The 25,038-nt window shown below is 42.5% G+C and overlaps 1 protein-coding gene across 7 annotated transcripts in view; it reads left to right on the forward strand.

The window, feature by feature from the left end:
• Positions 1–25,038, forward strand: part of LOC105495592 (tudor domain containing 12) — a 107,967-nt gene that overhangs the window by 41,103 nt on the left and 41,826 nt on the right. For all 7 annotated transcript variants that reach the window (XM_071085971.1, XM_071085970.1, XM_071085974.1 and 4 more), the window contains 3 exons: positions 10,133–10,230; positions 10,805–10,881; positions 14,821–14,901. In XM_071085971.1, coding sequence (XP_070942072.1) covers positions 10,133–10,230; positions 10,805–10,881; positions 14,821–14,901 — 256 coding nt within the window. The remainder of the gene's footprint in view (positions 1–10,132; positions 10,231–10,804; positions 10,882–14,820; positions 14,902–25,038) is intronic.

The following is a 25,038-nucleotide window of genomic DNA, read 5'->3' on the forward strand; positions in this document are numbered from 1 at the left end:
AGTGTGTGACTTGTCTCTCATTCTCTTGACAATATCTTTCACAGAGCAGAAATGTTCAGTTTTAATGAAGTCCAGCTGATCAGTTGCTTCTTTCATGGATTGTGCCTTTGGTGTTGTCTCTAAAAAGCCATCGCCGGCTGGGCGCGGTGGCTCAAGCCTGTAATCCCAGCACTTTGGGAGGCCGAGACGGGCGGATCACGAGGTCAGGAGATCGAGACCATCCTGGCGAACACGGTGAAACCCCGTCTCTACTAAAAAAAAAAAAAAATACAAGAAACTAGCCGGGCGAGGTGGCGGGCGCCTGTAGTCCCAGCTACTTGGGAGGCTGAGGCAGGAGAATGGCATAAACCCGGGAGGCGGAGCTTGCAGTGAGCTGAGATCCGGCCACTGCACTCCAGCCTGGGCAACAGAGCGAGACTCCATCTCAAAAAAAAAAAAAAAAAAGCCGTCGCCATACTCAGGGTCATCTAGGTTTTCTCCTGTGTTATTTTCTAGGAGTTTTGTATTTTGCATTTTTCATTTAGATCCATTTGAGTTGATTTTTGTGAAGGGTATAAGGTCTGTGTCCAGAGTCATTTTTCTGCATGTGGATGGTTCCAGCACCATTTGTTGAAAAGAGAAGGTTGTGTTTTATTAGAGAAATCTTACATACTGTTTTGAAAGGAAGCTCATTGACACTAGAGAAGCTTTTGGGAGCTGGCAAGCTCTGATTGGTAGGTGATGGCAGTAGGTAAAACTAATCTTAAAGTCGTGGCAGGTTATTTCAGCAGCTACCAGGTAAAACTGGTGTTGGGATTCTGGCAGTGCACCTCAACAGAGGGGCCAAGAAGGTGCTCTGTGCCTCGAGTACTTTTCCTCTGGCCTCTTGACTCTGATTTAGTTGGAGATGAAAGAATGACCTAGTTTGTATGATTAACCTTCACAGGACTGTTGGGTTTAAAGTGATTATTTATATACAGTCGTGTGTTGCTTACTGATGGAATGTGTTCTGAGAAATACATCATTAGGTGATATCGGTGTGCAAACATAATAGGGTGTACTTACAGCAACCTACGTGGTGCGGCCTACTACACATATAGGTGATATGGTATAGCCTATGGCTCCTAGGCCACAAACCTGTACAGCATGTTACTGTATTGAATGCCGTAGGCAGCTGTAACACAATGGTAACTATTTGTGTTATCTAAATCAATTTAAACATAGAAAAGGTAGTGATTATGGTATGATGTTGCTAGGCAATAGGAGTTTTTCATCTTCATTAAAATCTTTTGAGACCACCATCGTATACGTGGTCTATCGCTGATGGAAGGTTGGCATGTGGCACATGACTGGAGTTGGATTACTGTCTGCCAAGCCTATTACCGTCTTTGATTTATTGCCCTTGTTTTTTTGTTCATCTTTTGACTTCTACTCTTCTTCTACCACTTGTGGTTTTAATTGGTTATTTTGATACCATATAAATGGGCCTTTAATGATGTGGTAGGAGGGGTAGAGAGAGGGAAATGTCTAGAGCCCTGTGATTAGACTCAGTCTTCTAGGGAACCTGTACCCTTGGGCTGCACGCTTCTCAGGTGCCCCTCCGCGTCCCTCACCTCCCACCTTATGTGGGACAGAATGGCTGGAAGGGGCTAAGTTGTGTTATTTTCCTCCCCCACCAGAAGGCTAAATCAAACTGTATTTCCCTTCCTCTAGGTTAGACAGGTTCTGATAAACTCCAGTAGTTTCGGCTCTGGTTCAATACTTTCTCCTGAGGTCACGTCCTTTAGGAAGGAACAGCACGCCCTTTATATTTCCAAGTAGTTACTTTTCCCCTCTTCCTGTTGAAGCACAAGGTGATTTTCCTGTGGTATTCACTGTGAGAACCTGCTGGAGCTCCAGGAGGTAGAACTCACAGAAGTGTGGCACGCAGCCCCCCACCCTGGAGTTTTAACTAACAGAGGTGTCCACACTGACTCTCCAGCAAATTGTCAGTTACAGTTCAGGTTTCCCACCTCACTCCTGGTCCCATAGAAGTTTCTTCTGGGTTTCTGCCCCTGTCCGTTCTGAGTTTCTGTCCACCTGTCATTCTCTCCAGTGCTGGGTTGGCAGTTTGCCCTGTGACCTCACTTTAATGGACCTAGGAAGAGTTCCTGATTTTTCAGTGTGTTCAGCTTTTTACTTGTTGTTAGGATAGAGTGATAACCATCAAGCTTTTTACATGCTTGACTGGAAAGTGGAAATTATACTAAATTTTAAAGTGTAAGATTGACAAGCCTTGGAGATTCTAATTGCTTTTCTTTTTTTACTTTATATTGTCCATCTGCAATGGACTCACTGCAAGCTCCTCCCCCCAGGTTCATATCATTCGCCTGCCTCAGCCTCCCGAGTAGCTGGGACTACAGGTGCCCACCACCACGCCTGGCTAATTTTTAATATTTTTATTAGAGATGGAGTTTCACCGTGTTAGCCAGATGGTCTGATCTCCTGACTTTGTGATCTGCCCACCTCAGCCTCCTAAAGTGCTGGGATTACAGGCGTGAGCCACCATGCCCGGCTATATTGTCCATCTTTATAGACTCCTTAAGTTGTTCCAGATTCTCATTTATGGAACCCTATATCTGTATGATTTGAATATCTATAGAGACTCCTGTTATGATTCAGCTATGATCTCTCTTGGAAAATATTCTGTGTACACCTTAGAAGTATATGTGCTTTGCTGTTGTTGGGTAGAATGTTACAGAAATCTTAATTAGGTCATACTGGTTGATAGCATTGTTCAAATCTTCTTTATCTTTATTGATTTTCCATGAACTGTTCTGGCAATTATTGAGAAAGAGGTTTTGAAATAGCCAACTATAATTGTTTTGTTTTCTCTTTCCAGTTCTGTCAGTTTTTCCTCCATGTATTTTGAAGGTCTGTTATTTAGGTGCATGAAGACTTAGAATTTTTATGTCCCCATGATGAATTGCTTACTCAGTCATTGTTAAATGGCTCTCTTTATCCCAGATAGTATTCTTTGCTCTGAAATCTACCTTAATATTAATATAGCTGCTCTAGATCCATTTTGATTAATATTAACATATATCTTTTCATGTCCTTTTAGTTTTAACCTATTGGTGCCTTTATATTTAAGGGGGAGTTCTTGTAGGGAGCATATAGTTGTGTCCAATCTGTCAATCTCTGTCTTTTAATTGGAATATTTAAGTCATTTCTATTTAATGCAATTTATTTAAAATTTTTTATCATTTAAAATTATTGTGGGCACTTGGTAGGTATATATATTTATGGGGTACATGAAATATTTTGATACAGGTATGCAGTGTGAAATAAGCACATCATGGAGAATGGGGTATTCATTCTCTGAAGCTTTATCCTTTGCATTATAAACAATCCAGTTATATATTTAAGTTATTTAAGACTTATAATCACCCTGTTGTGCTATCAAATAGTCGGTCTTATGCTTTCTAATTTGATATAATGTATGATGTTGTTGGCTCTTAATCTAGCATCTTGCTGTTAGTTTTCTGTTTGTCTCATCTGGTTTTTGTTCCCTTTACCCTACTTTTTGCTTTCTTTTGGATTAAGTGCCTTTTATGTTCCATTTTAACTCCTTTGTTAGCTTATTAGCTATAACTTTTTTTTTTTTGAGATGGAGTCTCACTCTGTCGTCCAGGCTGGAGTGCAGTGGCATAATCTTGGCTCACTGGGTTCTGGCGATTATCCTGCCTTAGCCTCCTGAGTAGCTGGGACTACAAGCATGTGCCACCATGCCTGGCTAGTTTTTATCTTTTTAGTAGAGATGGGGTTTCACCATGTTGACCAGGCTGGTCTCGAACTCCTGACCTTAAGTGATCCACTGGCCTCAGCTTCCCCAAGTGCTGGGATTACAGGAACGAGCCACCATGCCTGGTCAGCTATAGTTTTTTGTTTTGTATGTTTAGTGGTTGCTTTAGGGTTTAGAGTAAACATCTTTACTTCTCATAGCCTACCTTCAAGCAGTATTAGGCACTTCATGGATAGCATGAGGAACTTAGCAGTAGCCTCCTTCCATTTCCTCCCTCCTGGCCATTATGCAGTTATCATGCATTTTATTTATTTATTTATTTATTTATTTATTTATTTATGTATGTATGTATGTATGTATTTTTGAGACAGAGTTTTGCTCCTGTCACCCAGGCTGTAGTGCAGTGGCGCCATCTCAGCTCACTGCAGCCTCCACCTCCTGCGTTCAAGCGATTCTCCTGCCCCAGCCTCCTGAGTAGCTGGGACTACAGGTGCACACCACTACGCCCGGCTAATTTTTGTATTTTTAGTAGAGATGGGGTTTCACCACGTTGATCAGGCTGGTCTGGAACTCCTGACTTCAGATGATACACCTGCCTCAGCCTCCCAAAGTGCTGGGATTACAGGCATGAGCCACTGCACCCAGCCTGTTGTCATGCATTTTAATTCTACATTTATTAGAAACCCCATAGTACTTCATCATTTTTTATTAAGTAGTCAATTCTTTCTCTCTTTTTTTGAAAGAAGAAAGAAGTTGAATTCTCTAACATGTCATAAGCATGCAGGCAGGTTATCAGAGTCTGTGCTCTTTCTGTCTTGTTGGCCTTGCCATCCTGAAGGTTTTGCCTCTATCCTCCTATTCCAAAATGAGTTATCACTGTGTCTCCCTTCCAGCCAGCTGGGGGGCAGGGGGAAGAGGTGAAGGGCACAACTCAGAGGTTGCACATGGTGCTTCCTCTCTCATTTCTTTGGCCAGAATGTTCTTGGGCAGCCATGCTTAGTGGGGGATGAAGCTCTGGGAGAGGGTGTCCTTCTTTTGGATTGCCAGGCTCCCACTAAAAATCAGGGGTTCTGTTACCTCAGAATTAGAAAACTGCAGGCATGGGCCATATCTGGCCTGCTGCCTATTTTTGTACAACCTGTAAGCTAAAAATGATTTTTCCATTTTTAAATAGTTGAAAAAATCAAAAGAGAAAGAATATTTTGTGATGCATTAAAATTATATGAAATTGTAATCTCAGTAGTTATAAATAAAGTTTTACCGAACATAGCCGGACTCATTTGCTTACATATTTTATACAGCTGCCTTTGCGCTGTTGCAGCTGAGTTGAGTGGTCGCGCCCCACGCCACCTGTCCCACAAAGCCCACAGTATTTACCAGCTGGCGCTTTGCAGAAGGAGTTTGCTGACCCTGATCTGGAGCAAGGACTGAATGATATTCCAGGATAACTAACAGACCCTGCCACACTCCCCAGCACAGAGACCACAGATTTTGTGTGTCCCTTTAAATTTTAATTCTATTTTAAAGAGATTTTTAAGATAAGAATATATATTTTTATATTTACCTTCATATTTATCATTTTTGGTGGTCTTTATTCTTTTTTTCTTTTTTTTTCAGAGACAGGATGTTGCACTGTTGCCCAAGCTGGAGTGCAGTGGTGTGATCATGGCTCACTGCATCCTCAAACACCTCAGCCTCCCGAGTTGTAGGGACTAGGCACACACCACCATGCCTGGCTAATTTTCAAAATTTATTTAGAGACAGGTTTTCATCATGTTGGTCAAGCTGGTCTCAAACTCCTGACCTCAGGTAATCGGCCTGCCTCAGCCTTCCAAAGTGCTGGGATTACAGGCGTGAGCCACTGTGCATTGAGGCCTTTCTTTGGCTTACTTTGCTTGGATGGAGCACATCCATACCCTAAGGGCAGGGTATGTGGGTGCTGTTTCTCAGCTCTTGAGACCTGTTACTCTCATTGGAATGGCAGGGGTGGCCTTCTGGATTGCAGATCACTTTCCTCATTACTTATGACACTGCACATGTTTTCATGTTCCTGTTGGCAATTTGTCTGTTCTTTGTGAAATTCCTGTTTACATGTTTTAAAACTTAGGTTTTCTTATAATAAATTTTGAGAGTTATTGTTCTTTATTTTATTTTTTATTGAGACAGAGTTTCCCTATGCTGGCCAGGCTGGTCTCAAACTCCTGGCCTCAAGCAGTCCTCCTGCCTCGGCCTCCCAAAGTGCTGGGATTATAGGTGCAAGCCACTGTGCCTGGCTGAGTTTTTAAAATATATTCTGGAGATGTCGTTTGTATTATAAATAAATTTCCTGCTAGTCTGTGGCTTTTCATTTTCTTAATGGTATTTTTCAGAGGAGAAGTTTTTGATTTTTGATGAAGTCTAACTAATCACTTCTTTTTGTTTTAGGATTTTATGTCCTATTTAAGAAAACTTTGCTTTCTCTATGTTTTCTACTTTTGGCTTTTACATTTAATTCTAGGATCCATTTCAGGTTAGCGATGTGAGGTAAGGGTCAGGATTTGGTTTTGTTTTTTCCATGTGGGCATCCAGTTTTTCCAGTATGTATTATTTTGTATTTGTGGAGCTACATCTTCAAGGTAGATTCCTGGCAGAGGGGTTTCTGGCCAAAGAATGGTTTTATCTCTGTTGCCAGATGCTGTGGGTACTGTATCATCTGGGAGTCTCATGGGAATCTAGGAGACTGCCTGTTTGCCCACGCCTCACCAGCAGAGAGTTTCAAGTTTTTGGATCTTTTTCAGTTTGCAGTGAGAAATAGTATCTTAGATGAGTTTCCATTTGCATTTCCCTTATTATGAGAGCCACTTATGATTCTTTGACAAGTCACATACATTTATTGTGATTTTTTTTTTTTTTTTTTCAGACAGAGCTTTGCTTTCTTTGCCCAGGCTAGAGTGCTGTGGCCTGATCTTGGCATACAGCAACCTCCGCCTCCCGGATCCAAGTGATTCTTCTGCCTCAGCCTCCCAAGTAGCTGGGATTACAGGCGTGTGCCACCATGCCTGGATAATTTTGTATTTTTAGTAGAGACGGGGTTTCTGCATGTTGCCGGTCAGGCTGGTCTCGAACTCCCGACCTCAGGTGATCCACCTGCCTCAGCCTCCCAAAGTGCTGAGATTACAGGCGTGAGCCACTGTGCCCAGCCTTATTGTGATTTAATGTATATTTGGACGTCTTTTCATTGTCTCATTTTGTGGGTTTTTTTTTTGGTTTTTTTTTGGGTTTTTTTTGGGTTTTTTTGTTTTTTTTTTTTTTGTTTTTTTAGACAGAGTCTCACTCTGTCACCCAGGCTGGAATGCAGTGGCTCACTGCGGGCAGTGAGATCATGGCTGACTGCAGCCTCTGCCTCCCAGCTTCAAGCGATTCTCCCACCTCAATCTCCCAAGTAGCTGGGATTAAAGGCACGCACACCTTGCCTAGCTAATTTTTGTATTTTTAGTAGAGACAGGGTTTCACCATGTTGGCCAGGCTAGTCTTGAACTCCTGACCTCAAGTGATCTACCTGCCTTGGGCTCCCAAAGTGTAGGAATTACAAGCGTGAGCCACCACACCTGGCCTCATTTTGTGTTTTCTGTTGACCATAATTTTTCTTTCTATTTTCTTTGTTATTTTCTGCCTCCTCTTGAATTGACCATTTTCCCCCCTCTTCCTTTTTACTCTTAGAGATATTGCATTTCATTTCTCTTAGTCTTAAATTTTATATGTACTTATACTTTCTAATGGAGTTTCAAGGTAATCATTGTCTGTCCTCACATCAATAATGTCACCTTTTCTTTTCTAAACTCCTCTTTTCATTTCTGTTCTAATTTCTAGAATTTTAATTTAACTTATTCTTTTGTAAATACATTTTGCAGTCAGTTTTTCTTTAAGTTCTTTTTTTTTTTTTTTTTTTTTTTTTTTGAGACAGAGTCTCGCTCTGTAGCCCAGGCTGGAGTGCAGTGGCCGGATCTCAGCTCACTGCAAGCTCCGCCTCCCGGGTTCACGCCATTCTCCTGCCTCAGCCTCCCGAGTAGCTGGGACTATAGGCGCCTGCCACCTCGCCCGGCTAGTTTTTTGTATTTCTTAGTAGAGACGGGGTTTCACTGTGTTAGCCAGGATGGTCTCGATCTCCTGACCTCGTGATCCGCCCGTCTCGGCCTCCCAAAGTGCTGGGATTACAGGCTTGAGCCACCGCGCCCGGCCTCTTTAAGTTCTTTGGAGTGGAATTGCTTGGGTTCGAATCCCAGATCTGTTATTTACTAGCTGAATAAACATGGGCACGTTATTTCACGTTTCTGTGCTTGCTTTTCCTAATCTGAAAAGGGGGAAATAATTGTGCCCATCGAGAAATCACATGGAATTCAATAAAGTACATGGTACCTATCACATAGAATTGAATCAATTCATATAAAGCATTTAGAATAGTTCTCGATATAAATACTAAGTAGATGTTGATTATATAATTAATATTATTGTACTACTGGTTTATTTTTCTCCTTCCCCAAGTATATACTTTGTAGTTCTTCTAGTAGGGGAGTGTCTTTGTTCACGTTGCTGTAAAGGAATACCTGAGACTGAATAATTTAGCAAGAAAAGAGGTTTATTTGGCTCACAGTTGTGCAAGCTGTGTAAGAAGCATAGAGCTGGCATCTGCTTATGGTGAGGCCTCAGGAAGCTTCCAATCATGGCAGAAGGGGAACAGGAGCTGCATGTCACCTGCAAGAGAGGAAGAGAGAAAGGGGAAGGAGTGCTAGGCTATTTATTTATTTATTTATTTATATTTTTTGAGATGGAGTCTCACTCTGTCACCCAGGTTGGAGTGCAGTGGTGCAGTCTGAGTTCACTGCAGCCTCTGCTTCCCAGGTTCAAGTGATTCTCCTGCCTCAGTCTCCCAAGTTGCTGGGACTACAGGTGTGCGTCACCACGCCTGGATAACTTTCATATTTTTAGCAGAGACAGCGTTTCACCATGTTCAACAGGCTAGTCTTGAACTCCTGAGCTCAAGTGATCACCTACCTCGGCCTCCCAAAGTGCTGGGATTATAGGCATGCCACTGCACTTGGCCTCTTTGGTTTCATGAATACTTCTTTTATTTCTTGGATATTTTAATTAAGTTGATTTGAAAAGTCCTTTTCAGACAGATGTTTTATCTTCATATCGTCAGATGTGAATATTTCTTTCCCAATCTCCTTTTTTTTTTTTTAAACTCTTTATGATAGCGTTGAACTACTTTGTGGACTTAGTGATTTTTGTTTGAGAGCTTGTCTTGTATGAATGTTTCTCTCTTGGTGAATTTTAACTACCGCCTCCATTCCTGGTTCCAGAGTTTATCTTTTTGGCTAAAAGGTTGTACTCTGATAATGTAATTCCAAACCGGAAGACCACATGACATGCAGACTTGGGTTCCAAATTACTTTAAAGAAGGGTGAGGGCAGTTTATAATATCATTTCACATTTCTAGTGCTGCTGCTTATTTCAGTGACTAATAGGTGAAAGGTGTCTCTTGTCATTTCAATTTGTGTTTCTTTTATTAATAGTAGGACACTTTTCTAGAATGCCTCTGTATTTCCCTAATACATGATTGCTGGGTAAAACAACAGCCATTTTATAATGCTCATGGGTTCTGTGGTCAGAAATTCAGAACGGGCATGGCAGGAGGGTTTGCCTTTGTTCCACACTGTCCAGGGCCTCAGACAGGGAGACGTGAGGGCTGGCGGTAACTAAGCAGGGGCAGTGATCCGAGGACTCAGGCACGTTCTGGCAGTTGATGCTGGCTTTTGGCTGGGTCCTCAGCTGGGGCTGTCATCCGAAATACGCCGGCAGCCTTTCTATGTGGCTGCTTTCCCAGAGCGTCATGGCTGGGCCTCAAAGGTGAGTGTCCAAGACAGCAGATCCCAAGTATGCGGCCTTTTGGTAACATCGCTTTAGAAGTCACACAGCACCACTTCCATGTTGGTTATGAGCTCACCAAGGTTCACAGGAAAGGAACACAGAGCCCACCTCTTGGCAGGAGGCAGAGTCACGTTGTGAGAAGAGCCTGTGTGTTGGGAGATGTTGCCATGGTCTTCTGAGGGAAATGTCATCTGAAAAATTGGGAAAATACTGTTGTGTTCCATTATTAGTCAGCTGGTATGGGAATTTTTAGAACATTTTAATTGTTTTTACATAAAGGTTGAGACAAGATTTTAAAATTTAATCCCCTCAAGTAAGGTTTACTACAAATTCATATTCCATAAAAATTTCACATATTAAGATTTTATAATGGTATTTGCTTTTATTATGTTCCTTTTTATCCTGTCTTCTATTAATATCACTTTTTGGTGTAGCTTTCTTATTACCATTTTTATTTTGCAGACAAAGCTGTAAAATGTAATATGGATTCATTGAGAGATTCACCTAAAAACAAATCTGAAAAGAAACACCATTGCATCTCTTTAAAAGATACAAATAAGGTTGTATTTTAAAAATGTTCTTTCAATACAGAGTTCATATAGCGTTAATTTTCAAATTTTCTCTTTCGAAATCTATCTGAAACCAAAAATATATTTTCTATTAAAAAATCGTTGGCCATGATAGTTTCCTATAGTTTGCTTATTTTGAAAGGAGAAAGTAGCTCCAACTTCTTCATGTCAAGCTCTTGTTCTCAGCCTAGTTTCTTTTCTACAAAATTGGATAATCATCCTCCTTTTAACGAAGGTGTGAAAATCTGGGATTCCAGGGCACTGTCATAGTGAAGTGCAAGTCTAATCTGCTCTCTGTCCCTTTGACAAGACAGGTGAAAGTGATTGCAGGGCATTTTAAATACTGATGATCTGGAATGCCCTGCCATTTGGATGTTTAATGTAGTATAGCAATGGCATAATCACCCAACTTTCCAGTTTTTTGTCTCTCCATGTCTGTGTGTGCATGAAAGCTGTCTGGGATGATTGTTCATGAGAATAACTCCCATGGAATTTTGGTTCTAAAAGAATGTTTATTATGTTGCTAGCATATACATTCTTTCTGAAAGACGTTTTTCTTTTACAGTGTGTTGAATCTTCAGCATACTGGCCAACAAAAAGAGGCATAACCATATATGCTGATCCAGATGTACCAGAAGGAAGGTATGATTTGAAAATTCAAACTGGGTGTGGTGGTGCTTGCCTATAGTCCCAGCTGTTGAGGAGGCTGAGCTGGGGGAATCGCTTAAGCCTAGGAGGTTCAGGCTTCAGTGAGCTGTGATTGTACTACTGCACTCCAGCCTGGGTGACAGTGAAACTGTATCTCTAAAATAATAATTATCGGTGTAATTGACAAGAGACTTAGGGTGATATTGTCTTATACAGTGTTCTACAAAATGGATGATGGGAAAATAGTTCATTTTCAAAGAGTGGCCCAGGAAATTTTGGTTAAACATATTAATTTAAAGGAAAAATGTGACACCTGGTTGACAGCAAAGTTGACTGAAAACTGGTAGTGGCCCTAGAGTCTGTCTCTTCTTTGCCTTGTTGGACAGAGTTGTCTCGGTAAGGCAGGTCTGAAGATTGGCACTGAGTGGTCCTGATGGGAGGGATGGCCTCACGTGGCCAGATGGCAGCACAGGGTGGGTGGTTACCCGGGGCGGAAAGAGAAAGACGGTTTCATGAGTATCAGAGGCTGGGTCTTTAGTTTGTCCTCTTCAAGATACATGTCAGTGACATTAATGAAATTGCAGAAAGGATATAATATTGTACCACCTCATGAATGGTCTAAGAACTCAAAATAGTAGACTTTCACACTTCCCCTCATGGACTTTATGCTGTGGTTGTCATATGTTATACTTTTACATATATCATAAATGCTAGACTCTATCTCACTTTTATTTAAATAGTCAATTATATTCTAGAGAGAGTTAACTAACAAAAATATGTTCTCTCTTTACCTACGTGGTTGCATTGGTATTTTTTACTGTGGTGTAGATCCATATTTCCATCTGGTATTATTTTCCTTCTACCTAAAGGGCTTCCTTTAATATTTCTTGCATTGCGGGTCTGCTGTTGATGAACTCTTTCAGCTTTTTTTTTTAAGTATTCATTTTAGGTTCATTTTGAAAAGGATACCTTTGCTAGGTGTAGAATTCTAGGTCGACAGCACTTTATGTAAAGATGTTGCCCCACTGTCTTCTCTCTTGCATTGTTCCCAGCACCGCCTCTGCTGTCACTGGTACCTTTGTTCCTCTGCCGTTTCCTCTGACTGCTTTTCAGATTTTCTCTTGATTACTGGTTTTAGCAATTTACTTATGATACACCGGCCAGGCATGGTGGCTCATGCCTGTATTCCTAGCACTTTGGGAGGCCAAGGTGGGCAGATCACCTGAGGTCAGGAGTTCAAGACCAGCCTGACCAACATGGTGAAGCCCCATCTCTACTAAAAATACAAACAAGTTAGCTGGGGTTGGTGGTGGGTGCCTGTAATCCCAGCTACTCAGGAGGCAGAGGCGTGATGATCGCTTGAACCCAGGAGGTGGGGTTTGTAGTGTGCTGAGATCACACCACTGCACTCCAGCCTGAATGACAGAGCAAGACTCGTCTCAAAAAAAAAAAAAAAAAAATTGTGATATACCTTGCCGTCGTTGCTACCATATTTCTTATGTTTGGGGTTTGTTAATGTTCTTCTTTTGTACCTTTCTTACATCAAATAGTCATTATGTCTACAAATACTTTTTCTGTACCCTTCTCTTTTTCCTCTCGTTTTAGAGACTGATGAAATAAATGTCAGATACTTTGATATTGTCCAGAAAGTCCCTGAGGCTCTGTTCATTTTTTCAGCCTTTCAATCTTGCTACTCTGCAGATTAATGATTCTCCTGATCTGTCTGTACATTCATTCTCTTCTGCCATCCACATTCTGCTCTTGAGCCCGTCCTATGAGTATTCTGTTTATTATATCTATATTTTTTTGAGACAGGGTCTTGCTCTGTCACCTAGGCTTTCAAGTGCAGTGGAGCAATCATAGCTCACTATAGCCTTAAACTCCTGGGTTTAAGCGATCCTCCTGCCCCAGCCTCCCAAGTAGCTGGGACTACAGGCATACATAACCACAGCTGGCTAACATTTTAATTTTTTGTAGAGGTGGTGGTCTCGCTATGCTGCCCTGGCTGGTCTCCAACTCCTGAGACCAAGTGATGCTCCCGCCTTGGCCTACCAAAATATTAGGATTACAGGTGTGAGCCACTGTACCTGGCCTATATTTCTTATTTCTAAAATGTTCCTTGTTTTTTTTTTTCAAAAGTTTATATTTCTTTGCTGAGAACTTGTGTGTTTCCACTCAGAAGTGCTGACCTTTTCTTCTTGTGGAGTGAGTGTCTGATGATTGCCACCCCGAGCCACCGTGGGTTGGCGCCTGCTGATTGTCGTTTCCCTTGGCAGTCGATCCGTTTTCCTGGGCCCGTGTGTGCTGAGTAACTTTGGACTTACTCTGGATATTTTGAGTGTTATGTTGCGAGACTCTGGTTTCTGTTCACATTCTCTAGAGAGCGTTGGTTGGTGTCATTTGTCTTCACAGGAGGTCGGTACTTCCATGAGGTCAGGCCCTCATGTTCTGCCTTGTTATCTGTGGATGGTGGTGGCCATGTGATCTCAGGCTCTGGGCCCTCGATGCTGCTTGGGGACTGTTCTGCATCTGCATAGCTTGGGGCGAGTCAGGGGCTTGTGTTGGGTCATGAACCAGCTCTCTTTCTTTTCAGAATTTCCCTCACAGTTAACCAGTTTCTAGGGGCTCCTTCCCCGTGTTCCTCTAGCCAGATAGTTTCTCTTGGAGACATTGGTGTGCAGTAATGTGGGATTGGGATACCTTGAGAATAAAACAAATAAGGGAGAAAAAAGATGGAAATTTTCCTCACACAGTCTTTGGACCACAGCTCCCATCTCCCAGTTCTTCTGGCTTCAGGTGCGGGTTTTCTCTCAGGGCTCAAGGTCACCACACTGCTGTTGCTGTTGCTGAGTGCAGCTCCAAGATCAGAGCTGGCCTTGGGACCCGGCGAGGAAAGAAAAGAAAAACAATGGGGATTCCCCACACTTTCTGGTTTAAAGGGCGCCTCTTCCCACTTCCCTGGCTTGAAAGAGGCGGGTCTCTCCTGGAGGTTCTTGTGTCTGCATCTGCCACATAGTCATCCTGAGGTCAACACAGAGAGACACAGAGAGAAGAAAAACGAAGAAAGTCCTGGTGACTGTGTTTTTCAGGTGTTTGACTTCTCTCCCCTGCTGTTGGGGCCTCATCGAGAATCTCTGGTTGTGATCAGCAGGAGAGAGAGGTTGTGGCAGGCCTACTCCATCTTGTCCAGCACCAGCACCAGAAGTGTCAGAAGTGACTTTTATACTTAAAGAACTAAGCTCTGGTTCTCACAGAAATGTGCTTATGTAGATAAACCAATTCCTAAGTGGTGCTTCTTAAATTTGTAATCCAGAAAATAAAGATATTTTCAGGATTGGGGTAAAGGAGTTCACAATTTTTCTTTTTTCCTTTTTCTTTTTTTTTTTTTTTTGAGACGGAGTCTCACTCCGTCACCCAGGCTGGAGTGCAGTGGAGTGATCTTGGCTCACTGCAACCTCCGCCTTCTGGGTTCACACCATTCTCCTGTCTCAGCCTCCCGAGTAGCTGGGACTACAGGTGCCCGCCACCATACCGGCTAATTTTTTGTATTTTTAGTAGAGAAGGGGTTTCGCCATGTTAGCCAGGATGGTCTCGATCTTCTGACCTCACAATCCTCCTGCCTCGGCCTCCCAAAGTGCTGGGATTACAGGCGTGAGCCACTGCGCCTGGCCAATTTTTCATTTTTTTAGGAGACAGGGTCTTGCTCTTGTTGCGCAGGCTGGAGTGCAGTGGCACAATCACAGCGCACTGCAGCGTTCAACTCTTAAACTTAAGCAATCCTCCCACCTTGGCCTCTCGAGTTGCTGGTGCCGTAGGCGCATACCACCGTTCCCGGCGTTTTTTATTTTTTTATTTTTGTAGAAATGGGCACTCACTATGTTGCCCAGGCTGCTGTTCACAAATTTTAATGAATTTTTTTTTTTTCATTTCTAGTGCTTTAAGTCAGAAGCCAAATGAGAAACCTCTTAGATTGGCTGAGAAGAAAGAATATGATGAGAAGAATAGCTGTGTGAAGTAAGAATTTTTTCCTTGGCCTGAATTGTGTATTGAAATAATTATAATAAAATTATAAACGAGAAATCTACACATTTTATTACTAATTTCAAACCTGCATTCCCATCAAAAAATAAATGTACAGTACATCTCCTGTAGGGTCTGAAGTTAGTTTTTTTCTTTTCCATCCACTTGGGCACATTTTTCTGTTTAAAGCTTTGTTCCAGTGTAAGTAGTCATTTTCTACCTCGCCTTCTGGATTCTCTTGGTAAAGTGAACAGAGTCACAAATGGAATTAGATACAGTTGATCTTTTGGGTCTGTTGATATTCTGTGGGTTGGTCTTTGCTTTCTTCCCAGTTCTCTGAGGCAACACTACCAGAGAAACTGAGCAGTTTGCCTTGATTTTATACTTGTGTAATCTACAAAATATTTACATACCAATTTTTGTTTTGAGACAAGGTCTTCCTCTGTTATTCAGGCTGGAGTGCAGTGGTGCAGTCACAGCTCACTGCAGCTTCGACCTCCTGGGCTCAAGTGATCCTCCAACCTCAGCCTCCCAAGTAGCTGCGACCACAGGCATGCACTACCGTACCTGGCATATATATATTTTTGGTAGGACAGGGTTCTCGCTATGTTACCCAGGCTGGTCTCAAACTCCTGGTCTCAAATAATTCTCCCACCTCCGCCTTTCAAAGTGCTGGGATTGCAGGCGTGACCACAGCTCCCAGCCTCATGCCATTTTTATACTTTTTACCATATTGGCCTAATTTTACATTCCAAGTAACTGTAGCTGCCCTGGAACTCCCAGAGTGACAGAGTGTGAGACAGGTCAGAGGTGGGGAGGTCCTGCTGTTTCCGCTGGTTGGCCTGGGGGTTGGAGCCAGGGTGTGGACTCTGCTGCCAGGTGGGCTTCCCAGCTTCCCAGAGGCCATGCTGATGGCCTGCCAGGGCTTCTTACCCCGCAGGACACCACCCAGTATTTCAAGGGTGAGGCTTTGAAAGCTTCCATGAGCCCACAGAGTTGGGGATGGCTGTTGATGCACCTGACTGACACCCCCCTCCCAGGGCAACCTCAGCCCTAATACCCAAAGGTTTTGCTGTCACAGTGGTTATTTTCCTTGGAACAGAAGACCTTGCATTATCCATGCAGCTTATTTCTTTCTTTTATTATTTTAAATTATAACCAGGCAAATTAACCCTGGAATATTCTTTTTTTCATTATTTATTTATTTATTTTATTTTTTTAATTGGAGACGGAATCTTGCTCTGTCACCTAGGTGAGAGTGCAATGATGCAATCTTGGCTCACTGCAACCTCCACCTCCTGGGTTCAAGTGATTTTGTTGCCTCAGCCTCCTAAGTAGCTGGAATTACAGGCATCTGCCACCATGTCCAGCTAATTTTTTTATTTTTAGTAGAGATGGGGTTTTGCCATGTTGGCCAGGCTGGTCTCGAACTCATGACCTCAGGTGATCTGCCTGCCTTGGCCTCTCAAAGTGCTAGGATGACAGGCATGAACCACTGCGCCTAGATGACCCTGAAATATTCTGTTCCCTTTTATTTTCATATTAAAAAGTTCTCTCTTGTCTCCTGTTCTGCTAAAATGCCCTTTACTTATAACCCACTGATTAAACATCAGTTATCCTGTCAGTCTCCTGTGGATTTCAGGGAATTTTGAGGTAGTTCAAGATTAAACAGCAAAGAAGGCTTTGAGTTCCTTAGGGACATGGGGATGACCTGATGATCCTGGGACCCGCCCCCTTGACTGAGCAGAGGTCCTGCATTGGCTGCACTGCGTCCAAAGCCCGGGGAACCCCGTGCTGTCATTTCTGGCTAGATAGCGAAGGCAGCCTGGAGGAAAGGGACCCTTTCCTTAAGGATGGCCAGTCAGGGACCCGCATTGCCGCATCCCCAAACCATGATAACAACTGTCATGATGTGGACAGAGGGGCACAGGGACCTTGGCTCATTGCCAGAGGCCAGGTGTCCCACTAGTCTCCTCTGTGTGACACCTGTGGTTTTCTTTTCCTGTCTTTTTGTCTCGCTGATGGAATTGCTCAAGCCTGTAAGTACCAGCAAGCAGTTGCGTTTCTTTCTCCTTGGGCCTGTTCCTTCATATAACTCATTTGGAAACCCCCCAGTTACAGTACATTCTGGAAGAGGTCACCCCAGAGTCAGTCTGCCCCATTCCAGGATCACATACCACCATACCCTTGGGAATCCTGGATACTTGGGTAGCAGAGGGAGTGGTGGGGCCCACACCCAGGTTTAAGGGCTCCCCTAGCGAAATTCTCTCTTAATCTTTAGGTGTCCAAGAGAAACTGCTGTGTTCTGCTAAGGGCTTCTTGGGGTGGCGAGGCAGCGTGGATTGGGCTCATACCGTATTTCTAAGCTGGTGCCAGCTTCTGCCCAGCCCGTGGAAATATGCTGGGTGGTGGGTGAGTCTCAACTCTGTGTGGTGACTCTCGCAGAATTATTTTCAGGAGGATTTTGGACTTTGACAGTGCAGCCATATGTGCTGCGGGGAGTACTTTCATGACTGGTTAAGACGTCCTGGGCATAGGAGGGTGAAGTGGTGCCTGCTTGCCACTCACATCAAATCTGATATTTAGTGTACCCTGGAGCTCTCTCTGCAGTTCTTTGTCTTTCCATCTTCTATGTCCCTCAAGCCTACTGTGATATTCATTCTTTGTTCTTCTGTTGTCTTCCTTTGAACATTTTAACATCAGCCTACTTTGTACTGCCCACTGATTGAAGAAGGAAAATTCTCTGAATAACACCCATTCTTTTTTTCTTTCTTTCTTTCTTCCTTTTTTTTTTTTTTTTTTTGAGATAAAGTCTCGCTCTGTAGTCCAGGCTGGAGTGCAGTGGTATAATCTCAGCTCACTGCAACCTCCGCCTCTCGGATTCAAGTGATTCTTCTGCCTCAGCCTCCCGAGCAACTGGGTTTACAGGCGCACGCCACCATGCCCAGCTAACTTTTTTGTATTTTTAGTAGAGATAGGGTTTCGCCGTGATAGCCAGGCTGGTCTCGAACTCCTGACCTCAGGTGATCTGCCTGCCATTAGCTTCCCAAAGTGCTGGGATTACAGGTGTGAGCCACTGCGCCTGACCCAAATATGCACATTCTTTGTGATACCGTTTCAGTGTCAGTCTGAACAGCAGTGCATGTCGAAGCCTGGACTGAAATGCCCTTCATACAGGCTGCTGAGTCCAGGGTCGGACACTGGCCTGCCAGACCCAAGCCCTCTGCCAAAGAACACAGTGAGCGTTGAGGACGCGGCTCTGTTGTACAACCCTTCCTTCTCCCTCTTGAAATCACACCCACACTTCTGTTCTTCCCATGACCCCACTCTCCCTGCATCATGGTTCCAGTGAGATGAGTATCTATTGTCCCTGGGCTGTGAGCAGGTGAGTGCTGTGGAGCTCTGCAGTCACAGAGCACGGCTGCTTTTCTCTTCTCACATAGCCTTTTGGTTTACCTGAAGTTAATAATTATCTGTTTTTTTCTTTCCTTGGGTTTTTTTTTTTTAAATGGGGTCTCACAGTGTTGCCTATGATGGTCTCAAACTTCTGGCATCAAGCCAGACCTCCTGCTTTAACCTCCCGAGTAGCTGGGACTACTGTGTGCCACTATGCCTGGCTCACTTTCCTAAGTTTTTCATCTATCTTAAAGATTCATCTCCAGAATTCTTGTCTGTTGTCTAAACTCAGGTTCTCACTTGTGTCTCTTTGGAGATCTCTCCAGATGCTTTCTGCCTGCTTTGGTCTGTGCCTGATGCGTCCCGCATTCATTGTCACCAACATCCTGAGATTCTCTGCATCTTTCTTGAATTGAATCTCCTCTTTTCCAGATCATCCATCTTATTCTTACTTGGTTTACTCCCTTGTTTTGGTGGAGAGCATCCTTTAGTAGCTCTCTAGGAAGGAAGGCACAAAACATAAATTTTTTAGAGACTTTGCATAAATGCTTTTAGACTATCTTCACACTTGATCAATAGTTTGTCTATAAATTTTGAAGACATTTCTACTTCTAGTTTCTAGTGTGGAGACGTCCACTCTATTCTGATTTCTTATTCTTTATATATGACTCCTTTCCTTTTCTCTCTTTGTCTCTCTGGAAGCTTATAGGATCTTCCTTTGTTGCCAGTGTTTGGAAGTTTCCTGATGTTGTGCCTTGGCATGGTTCTATTATTATGCTTGTCATTCAGTGGACCCTTCCAATGTGTAGCTTCGTGTCCCTTACCCCTGGGAAATTCTCTTGACTTTTTCGTTGTTCTCTTGTGCTCCATGTTCTTTGTCTTCTTTTAAGAACCTCTGTGACTCGTATGTTGAACCTCCTGAATTGGTTGCGTAATTTTATAAAATATATTTTTCTTCTTTCTTTTTTTTTTTTTTATTATACTTTAAGTTCTGGGTTACATGTGCAGAACGTGCAGTTTTGTTACATAGGTGTACATGTGCCATGGTGGTTTGCTGCACCCATCAACCTGTCACCTACATTAGGTATTTCTCCTAAGGTTATACCTCCCCTAGCCCCTGACCCCCCACAGGTCCTGGTGTGTGATGTTCCCCTCCCTGTGTCCATGTGTTCTCATTGTTCATCTCCCACTTATGAGTGATAACATGCAGTGTTTGGTTTTCTGATTTTGTGATAGTTTGCTGAGAATGATGGTTCCCAGCTTCATCCCTGTCCCTGCAAAGGACATGAACTCATCCTTTTTTATGACTGCATAGTATTCCATGGTGTATATGTGCCACATTTTCGTAATCCAGTCTGTCATTGATGGGGATTTGGGTTGGTTCCAAGTCTTTGCTATTGTGAATAGTGCACAATAAACATACATGTGCATGTGTCTTTATTGTAGAATGATTTATAATCCTTTGGGTATATGCCCAGTAATGAGATTGCTGGGTCAAATGATATTTCTGGTTCTAGATCCTTGAGGAATCACCACCCTGTCTTCCATGATGGTTGAACTAGTTTACAGTCCCACCAACAGTGTAGAAGTGTTCCTATTTTTCCACAACCTCTCCAGCATCTGTTGTTTCCTGACTTTTTAATGATCGCCATTCTAACTGGCATGAGATGGTGTCTTATTGTGGTTTTGATTTTCATTTCTCTAATGACCAGTGATGATGAGCATTTTTTCATATGTCTGTTGGCTGTATAAATGTCTTCTTCTGAGAAGTGTCTGTTCATGTCCTTGCCCACCTTTTAATGGGGTTGTTAGCTTTTGTCCTGTAAATTTGTTTAAGTTCTTTGTAGGTTCTGGATGTTAGCCTTTGTCAGATGAATAGATTGCAAAAATTTTCCCCCATTCTGTAGGTTGCCTGTTCACTCTGATGATAGTTTCTTTTGCTGTGCAGAAGCTCTTTAGTTTAATTAGATCCCGTTTGTCAATTTTGACTTCTGTTGCCATTGCTTTTGGTGTTTTAGACATCAAGTCTTTGCCCATGCCTGTGTCCTGAATGGTATTGCCCAGGTTTTCTTCTATGATTTTTATGGTCCTAGGTCTTATGTTTAAGTCTTTGATCCATCTTGAGTTTATTTTTGTATAAGGTGTAAGGAAGGGGTCCAATTTCAGTTTTCTGCGTATGGCTGGTCAGTTTTCCCAACACCATTTATTAAATAGGGAATCTTTTCCCCATTGCTTGTGTGTGTCAGGTTTGTCAAAGATCAGATGGCGGTGGATGTGTGGTGTTATTTCTGAGGCCCGTGTTCTGTTGCATTGGTCTATGTATCTATTCTGGTACTAGTACCATGCTGTTTTGGTTACTGTAGCCTTGTAGTAAAGTTTCAAGTCAGGTAGTGTGATGCCTCCAGCTTTGTTCTTCTTCCCTGGGATTGTCTTGGCTATGTGGGCTCAGTTTTGGTTCCATATGAAGTTTAGTTTTTTCCAATTCTGTGAAGAAAATCAGTGGTAGCTTGATGGGGATAGCATTGAATCTATAAATAACTTTGGGCAGTAAGACCATTTTCACGATATTGATTCTTCCTATCCATGAGCATGGAATGTTTTTCCATTTGTTTGTGTCCTCTCTTATTTTCTTGAGCAGTGGTTTGTAGTTCTCTTTGAAGAGGTCCTTCACATCCCTTGTAAGTTGGATTCCTGGGTATTTTATTCTCTTAGTAGGAATTGTGAATGGGAGTTCACTCATGATTGAGCTCTCTGTTTGTCTGTTATTGGTGTATAGGAATGCTTGTGATTTTTGCACATTCATTTTGTATCCTAAGACTGCTGAAGTTGCTCATCAGCTTAAGGAGATTTTGGGCTGAGATGATGGGGTTTTCTAAATATATAATCATGTCATCTGCAAACAGAGACAATTTGACTTCCTGTCTTCCTATTTTAATACCTTTCTTGCTTTCTCTTGCCTGATTGCCCTGGCCAGATACTGCCCTTTCTCTTGCCTAATTGCCCTGCCTTTCTAATACTATGTTGAATAGGAGTGGTGGGAGAGGGCATCCTTGTCTCATGCCGGTTTTCAAAGGGAATGCTTCCAGTTTTTACCCATTCAGTGTGATATTGGCTGTGGGTTTGTCAAAAATAGCTCTTATTATGTTGAGATACATTCCGTCGATACCTAGCTTATTGAGAGTTTTTAGCAGGAAGGGGTGGTGAATTTTATCGAAGGCCTTTTCTGCATCTATTGAGATAATCATGTGGTTTTTGTTGTTGGTTCTGTTTATATGCTGCATTACATTTATTGATTTGCGTATGTTGAACCAGCCTTGCATCCCAGGGATGAAGCCAACTCGATTATGGTGGATAAGCTTTTTGATATGCTGCTGGATTCTGTTTGCCAGTATTTTATTGAGGAATTTTGCATCGATGTTCATCAGGGATATTGGCCTAAAATTCTCTTTTTTTGTTGCGACTCCAGCTTTTTGTTGTTGTGGCAGGCTTTGGTATCAGGATGATGTTGGCCTCATACAATGAGTTAGGGAGGATTCCATCTTTTTCTGTTAATTGGAATATTTTCAGAAGGAATGGTACCAGCTCCTCTTTCTACCTCTGGTAGAATTTGGCTGTGAATCGGTCTGGTCCTGGACTCTTTTTTTTGTTGGTAGGCTATTACTTATTGCCTCAATTTCAGAACCTGTTACTGGTCTATTCAGGGATTCAACTTCTTCCTGGTTTAGTCTTGGGAGGGTGTATGAGTCCAGGAATTTATCCATTTCTTCTAGATTTTCTAGTTTATTTGTGCAGGGGTGTTTATAGTATTCTCTGATGGTAGTTTGTATTTCTGTGGGATCAGTGGTGATATCCCCTTTATCATTTTTTATTGTGTCTATTTGATTCTTCTCTCTTTTCTTCTTTATTAGTCTTGCTAGTGGTTTATCTATTTTGTTGATCTTTTCAAAAAACCAGCTCCTGGATTCATTGATTTTTTTTGAAGGGTTTTCTGTGTCTTTATCTCCTTCAGTTCTGGTCTGATCTTAGTGATTTCTTGCCTTCTACCAGCTTTTGAATTTGTTTGCTCTTGCTTCTCTAGTTCTTTTAACTGTGATGTTAGGGTGTCAATTTTAGGTCTCTCCTGCTTTATCTTGTGGGCATTTAGTGCTATAAATTTCCCTCTATACACTGCTTTAAATGTGTCCCAGAGATTCTGATGCATTGTGTCTTTGTTCTCATTGGTTTCAAAGAACATCTTTATTTCTGCCTTCATTTTGTTATTTACCCAGTAGTCATTCAGGAGCAGGTTGTTCAGTTTCCATGTAGTTGTGTGGTTTTGAGTGGGATTCTTAATCCTGAGTTCTAATTTGATTGCACTGTGGTCTGAGAGACAGTTTGTTGCGATTTCTGTTCTTTTACATTTGCTGAGGAGTGTTTTACTTCCAATTATGTGGTCAATTTTAGAATAAGTGTGATGTGGTGCTGAGAAGAATATATATTCTGTTGATTTGGGGCAGAGAGTTCTGTAGATGTCTATTAGGTCCGCTTGGTGCAGAGATGAGTTCAGGTCCTGGATATCCTTGTTAATTTTCTGTCTCATTGATCTAATACTGATGGAGGGGTGTTAAAGTCTCCCATTTATTATTGTGTAGGAGTCTAAATCTCTTTGTAGGGCTCTTAAGAACTTGCTTTATGAATGTGGGTGCTCCTGTATTGGGTGCATATATATTTAGGATAGTCAGCTCTTCTTGTTGAATTGATCCCTTTACTATTATGTAATGGTCTTCTTTGTCTCTTTTGATCTTTGTTGGTTTAAAGTCTGTTTTATCAGAGGCCAGGATTGCAACTCCTGCTTTTTTTTTTTTTTTTTTTTTTTTTTTGCTTTCCATTTGCTTGGTAGATCTTTCCCCCGCCTTTATTTTGGGCCTATGTGTGTCTCTGCACGTGAGATGGGTCTCCTGAATACAGCACACTGATGGGTCCTTGACTGTCTATCCAATTTGCCAGTCTGTGTCTTTTAATTGGGGCATTTAGCCCATTTACATTTAAGGTTAATATCGTTATGTATGAATTTGATGCTAGCTGGTTATTTTGCCCATTAATTGATGCAGTTTCTTCATAGTGTCAATCTTTACAATTTGGCATGTTTTTGCAGTGGCTGGTACCAGTTGTTCCTTTCCATGTTTAGTGCTTCCTTCAGGAGCTCTTGGAAGGCAGGCCTGGTGGTGACAGAATCTCTCAGCATTTGCTTGTCTGTAAAGGATTTTATTTCTCCTTCACTTATGAAGCTTAATTTGGCTGGATATGAAATTCTGGGTTGAAAATTCTTTTCTTTAAGAATGTCGAATATTGGCCCCCACTCTCTTCTGGCTATTTCTGCAGAGAGATGCACTGGTAGTCTGATGGGCTTCCCTTTGTGGGCAACCCAGCCTTTCTCTCTGGCTGCCCTTAACATTTTTTCCTTCATTTCAACCTTGGTGAATCTGACAATTATGTGTCTTGGGGTTGCTCTTCTCAAAGAGTGTCTTTGTGATGTTCTCTGTATTTCCTGAATTTGAATGTTGGCCTGCCTTGCTAGGTTGGGGAAGTTCTCCTGGATAATATCCTGAAGAGTGTTTTCCACCTTGGTACCATTCTCCCCGTCACTTTCAGGTACACCAGTCAAACGTAGATTTGGTCTTTTCCCATAGTCCCATATTTCTTGGAGGCTTTGTTTGTTTCTTTTTACTCTTTTTTTCTCTAATCTTGTCTTCTCACTTTATTTCATTAATTTTTACTCTCTTCCACTTGATCAAATTGGCTGTTGAAGCTTGTGCATGCATCACGAAGTTCTCGTATTGTGGTTTTCAGCTCCATCAGGTCATTTAAGCTCTTCTCTACATTGGTTATTCTAGTTAGCCATTCGTCTAAGCTTTTTTCAAGGTTTTTAGCTTCCTTACGATAGGTTAGAACATGCTCATTTAACTTGGAGAAGTTTATTATTAACGACCTTCTGAAGCTTGCTTCTGTCAACTCATCAGACTCATTCTCTGTCCAGTTTTGTTCCCTTGCCTGCGAGGAGTTGTGTTCCTTTGGAGGAGAAGAGGCCTTCTGGTTTTTGGAATTTTCAGCCTTTCTGCTCTTGTTTCTCCCCATCTTTGTGGTTTTATCCTCCTTTGGTCTTTGATGTTGGTGAGCTATGGATAAGGTTTTGGTGTAGATGTCCTTTTTATTGATGCTGATGCTATTCCTTTCTGTTTGTTAGTTTTCCTTCTAACAGACAGGCCCCTCAGCTGCAGGTCTGTTGGAGTTTGCTGGAGGTCCACCCCATACCCTGTTTGCCTGGGTATCACCAGCGGAGGCTGCAGAACAGCAAATATTGCTGCCCGATCCTTCCTCTGGAAGCTTCATCCCAGAGAGACACCCACGTGTATGAAGTGTCTGTTGGTCCCTACTGGGAGATGTCTCCCAGTCAGGCTACACATAGGTCAGGGACCCACTTGAGGAGGCAGTCTGTCCATTATCAGAGCTCAAGTGCTGTGCTGGGAGAACCACTGCTCTCTTTGGAGCTGTCAGGCCGGGACGTTTAAGTCTGGAGAAGCTGTCTGCTGCCTTTGGGTCAGATATGCCCTGCCCCCACAGGTGGAATCTAGAGAGGCAGTAGGCCTTGCTGAGCTGTGGTGGACTCCGCCCAGTTCGAGCTTCCCTGCTGCTTTGTTGACATTGTGAACACAGAACTGCCTACTCAGCCTTAGCAATGATGGATGCCCCTCCCCG

The sequence above is a fragment of the Macaca nemestrina genome, chromosome 20, assembly GCF_043159975.1.
Source record: "Macaca nemestrina isolate mMacNem1 chromosome 20, mMacNem.hap1, whole genome shotgun sequence".
NCBI classification, from domain to species: domain Eukaryota; kingdom Metazoa; phylum Chordata; class Mammalia; order Primates; family Cercopithecidae; genus Macaca; species Macaca nemestrina.